We start from the raw sequence: 3654 nt of genomic DNA on the forward strand, positions 1-3654 counted from the left end.
CTCTCTGACTTCCGTTTCTTCTTCTCACCGAGTGGGTTTATATTCAGCTGTATTTTAAATATGTGTTCGTGAGCATCATGAGATGATGTCATCGCATATCTGTTTGTTTAGTTTAGTTTTTTTGCTACACACACACGAGGCATTTTCCTATGATACCCCATTATTATGGAATAACTTCTCTATAAATATCAAACGGTGGGATTCTGACCCCCACCCTTTCAAAATAAAAGCCCTAGAGAGTAATATGTTAACAAATGTCTCTGTATGAGGTCTTGCATGGAATACCCCCCCCACACACACACACACACACTCCCACCACTTCAAAATAAAAGCCCCCAGATTAAGTATCAACAGGAAGCTCAGTTCCAGACTATCACTGTATGTTATTAGGAAACCAGGGTTGGACCTCGTCTTTCAAAATAAAAGCCCTAGAGAGTAATATGTTAACAAATATCTCGTTATGAGGCCTTGCATGGAGTAACCCCCCCCCCCCCCCCCCACACACACACAGACACTCCCACCACTTCAAAATAAAAGTCCCAAGATTAAGTATACCAACAGGAAGCTCAGTTCCAGATTGGTTGATTCAATAAAATCTACTACTTTCACTATATGTTATTAGAAAACCAGGGATGGACCTATTCTTTCAAAATAAAAGCCTCAGAGTGTAACATACTAACATCCCCTACACCTACTCCCACCACCTCAAAATAAAAGTCCCCAGAGGAAGTATCCCAACAGGAATCACTAAATGTTTTAGGAAACCAGGGTTGGACCATAGTCTTTCAAAATAAAAGCCCAAGAAGGTAAATGTATCTGAACAGGGAATATAGCTCCTGGTATTATTCATTTAACTCTTTACAAAAAATATTAAAATGAGGGAAATGCTGTCGAACTGTATTATTCTGTCTACAATAGTCATGGACTGATGGAGGCTCTTCGTGGCTCACAGTCCTGATCACGATGACGTCATCGTCATGGTGACGTCGTGGTGTTTGTCCTCAGCGGGTTTGGAGCCTCGAGTTTTGCATTTTTGAAATAGCTTTCTTGGATTTTTGAAACCAGTGAGCAGAAGTGACCATATCTGGAACGTGGAGGAGTGTCATAGAGACACCGTATACGGCTTTGGTGGAGACCTGTCAATCACAGTAAGCCCCGCCTCTAAAGCGTCCCCTGCTTTACGGTCTGTGTGACTCTACAGACCGTAACGTACTAAATGATGACATCATGCTGTATAGAAGAAGACTAGAAACTAGAGACTGAGACATAAACTCATGTTTACATGTTTACTGAGGGAATACATCAAGAGAAGTAGAGTCACTACATAGACTTCTATACAACCAGAGGAGCCCCCTGGTGGTCAGGAGAGAGAATGCAGCTTTAACATATGAAGCATAGACTTCTATACAACCAGAGGAGTCGCCCCCTGGTGGTCAGGAGAGAGAATGCAGCTTTAACACATGAAGCATAGACTTCTATACAACCAGAGGAGTCGCCCCCTGGTGGTCAGGAGAAATAATGCAGCTTTAACACATGAAGCATATACTTCTATACAACCAGAGGAGTCGCCCCCTGGTGGTCAGGAGAGAGAATGCAGCTTTAACAAATGAAGCATATACTTCTATACAATCAGAGGAGTCGCCCCCTGGTGGTCAGGAGAGAGAATGCCACTTTAACACATGAAGCATAGACTTCTATACAACCAGAGGAAGTACCCCCTGGTGGTCAGGAGAGAGAATTCAGCTTTAACACATGAAGCATAGACTTCTATACAACCAGGGTCTTCAAAGAACCATTTCCTTAAAGAGTTCTTAAAGAACCTATAAAGGTGCCTCAAACTAAGTCATGGTTCTTCAGTAGGTGGTGGTTCTTCGTGAAACCACAGAACCATTTGAGAACCATCATTGTTCCGTGTGATCCAGGTGGATCTGACGCACCTGGACGTGATTTATTCCCACATGCCAATAGACACCAGTCACGCGCGCGCACTGGTCCACTCTCGCTGCCTAAATATGGGCAACGTCCCCCGCGCGCGAATCCTCACCGGGAGAAAAAAACGCGCTCAGCTGGTACTCCATCTTCAAGATCTCCACGAGCCGCTCACACCAGCCGCGCGCGCGCTCCAGTCCACCTCCGGTCCCCCCGTGCCGCAGACCTCTCCGCCTCTAGTCGCCTCTAGTCCGGACTACCAGAGCTCTTCTCCCCGCGGCGCAGAGCCCCCACACCGTGAAGAACCATGGAGGCCATCAAGAAGAAGATGCAGATGCTGAAGCTGGATAAGGAGAACGCGATAGACCGGGCGGAGCAGGCCGAGGGCGACAAGAAGGGCGCGGAGGACAAGTGCAAACAGGTAAACAAGTCAACAAGTCAACAAGCAGGGCGCGGAGGACAAGTGAAAACAGGTAAACAAGTCAACAAGCAGGGCGCGGAGGACAAGTGCAAACAGGTAAACAAGTCAACAAGCAGGGCGCGGAGGACAAGTGCAAACAGGTAAACAAGTCAACAAGTCAACAAGCAGGGCGCGGAGGACAAGTGCAGACAGGAGGTGGGGAGGCGCGCGTGGAGCTGCTGCGCGGCGGGTTGGAGTCGCGCGCGCGCACGGGCTTTAGAGAAGTTAATGTGGATCCAAATGTTGTTTAAAGCAATGTGTGAAGATGTATTTTGTGAAAGGGGTAAAAAAACAATAAAATAAACTGCAACTCAAACAGAGCCAGAGGAGATAAAGTCTGTCTGAAGGTCACCGAGACCTCCGGGACCAGAGACGGACCCCCAGGGGCCTCGAACAACATACGGGTTCTTTAAAGGGTTCTTTAAAGGCTTTGTGGGTCCATGAAGAACCATCACCTACTGGAGAACCATTATGTACTCTGACGTACCTTTAAATGTTATTTGAAGAACTCTCTAAGGAAACCAGGGTTCTTTGAAAGGTTCCTTGTGGAACCATAAATGGTGCCTTAAAGAACCATGTGTTTAAGGTTCTTTGAGGCACCTTTATAGGTTCTTTGAAGAACTCTTTAATGACATGGTTCTCTAAATAACCCTGGTTTGAAAGGGTCTATAGGTGGAACCATACATGGTTCTCCTCTGGCGTCCCTCTGAAGAACCAGGGGGCTCCTCCGGTTCTGCAGGGCTCGGACCCTTCAGGACCTCTTTGGCTTCATGAGCGTGGAGAGACTCCGGACTGCAGTTGGAACCTTCCGGTAGATTCTGTTCTGGAGCTGCTGTAGTGCCCATGAGCCTCACGGGCTGGGGGCTGGAAGGGGATGAAGAACATGTTTGAACTAAAAAGGAAATGACATGTCGTCAGTCAGTGATGGTATTACAGATCAGTTTGTCCTGCAAATGGATGAATCGTATTTTTAAATATTAGTTTCCCTTTGATGAGTGAGGGGACAGAATGACCGGAGAGCAGAGATGTGAATGTCGTTTAACGGCCAGATCTTCGTCAAAATGTTGATATTATGTGCAAATAATGACTGGACAAGATGCTGAGAGCAGAAGGTCACGCGTCTCCAGGAGGGTTCGGCCCTCTGCGGGGGCCAGTCGATGGAGATCAGATGGAACATGTGAACCTCTTCTCACAGACAATGGGTCAGAGGTCAGGAGAGAGAGAGCTGCACCGTAATAACACGCTTATTAAAATGTCATCATCAA

At 46.8% G+C, this 3654-nt stretch overlaps 1 protein-coding gene across 4 annotated transcripts in view; it reads left to right on the forward strand.

Annotated features, from left to right (window-relative positions):
• The first annotated feature begins 2074 nt into the window (after positions 1–2074).
• The window catches only part of tpm2 (tropomyosin 2 (beta)), a 15901-nt gene continuing 14321 nt past the window's right edge, over positions 2075–3654 (forward strand). Inside the window, exon 1 of one of the 4 annotated variants that reach the window (XM_056432234.1) lies at positions 2075–2350. In XM_056432234.1, the coding sequence (XP_056288209.1) occupies positions 2237–2350 (114 nt within the window). In that variant the 5' untranslated portion in view covers positions 2075–2236. The remainder of the gene's footprint in view (positions 2351–3654) is intronic. The other 3 variants (XM_056432233.1, XM_056432232.1, XM_056432231.1) reach the window with 3 other exon arrangements.

Source organism: Pseudoliparis swirei, chromosome 15 (assembly GCF_029220125.1).
Source record: "Pseudoliparis swirei isolate HS2019 ecotype Mariana Trench chromosome 15, NWPU_hadal_v1, whole genome shotgun sequence".
NCBI classification, from domain to species: Eukaryota; Metazoa; Chordata; class Actinopteri; order Perciformes; family Liparidae; genus Pseudoliparis; species Pseudoliparis swirei.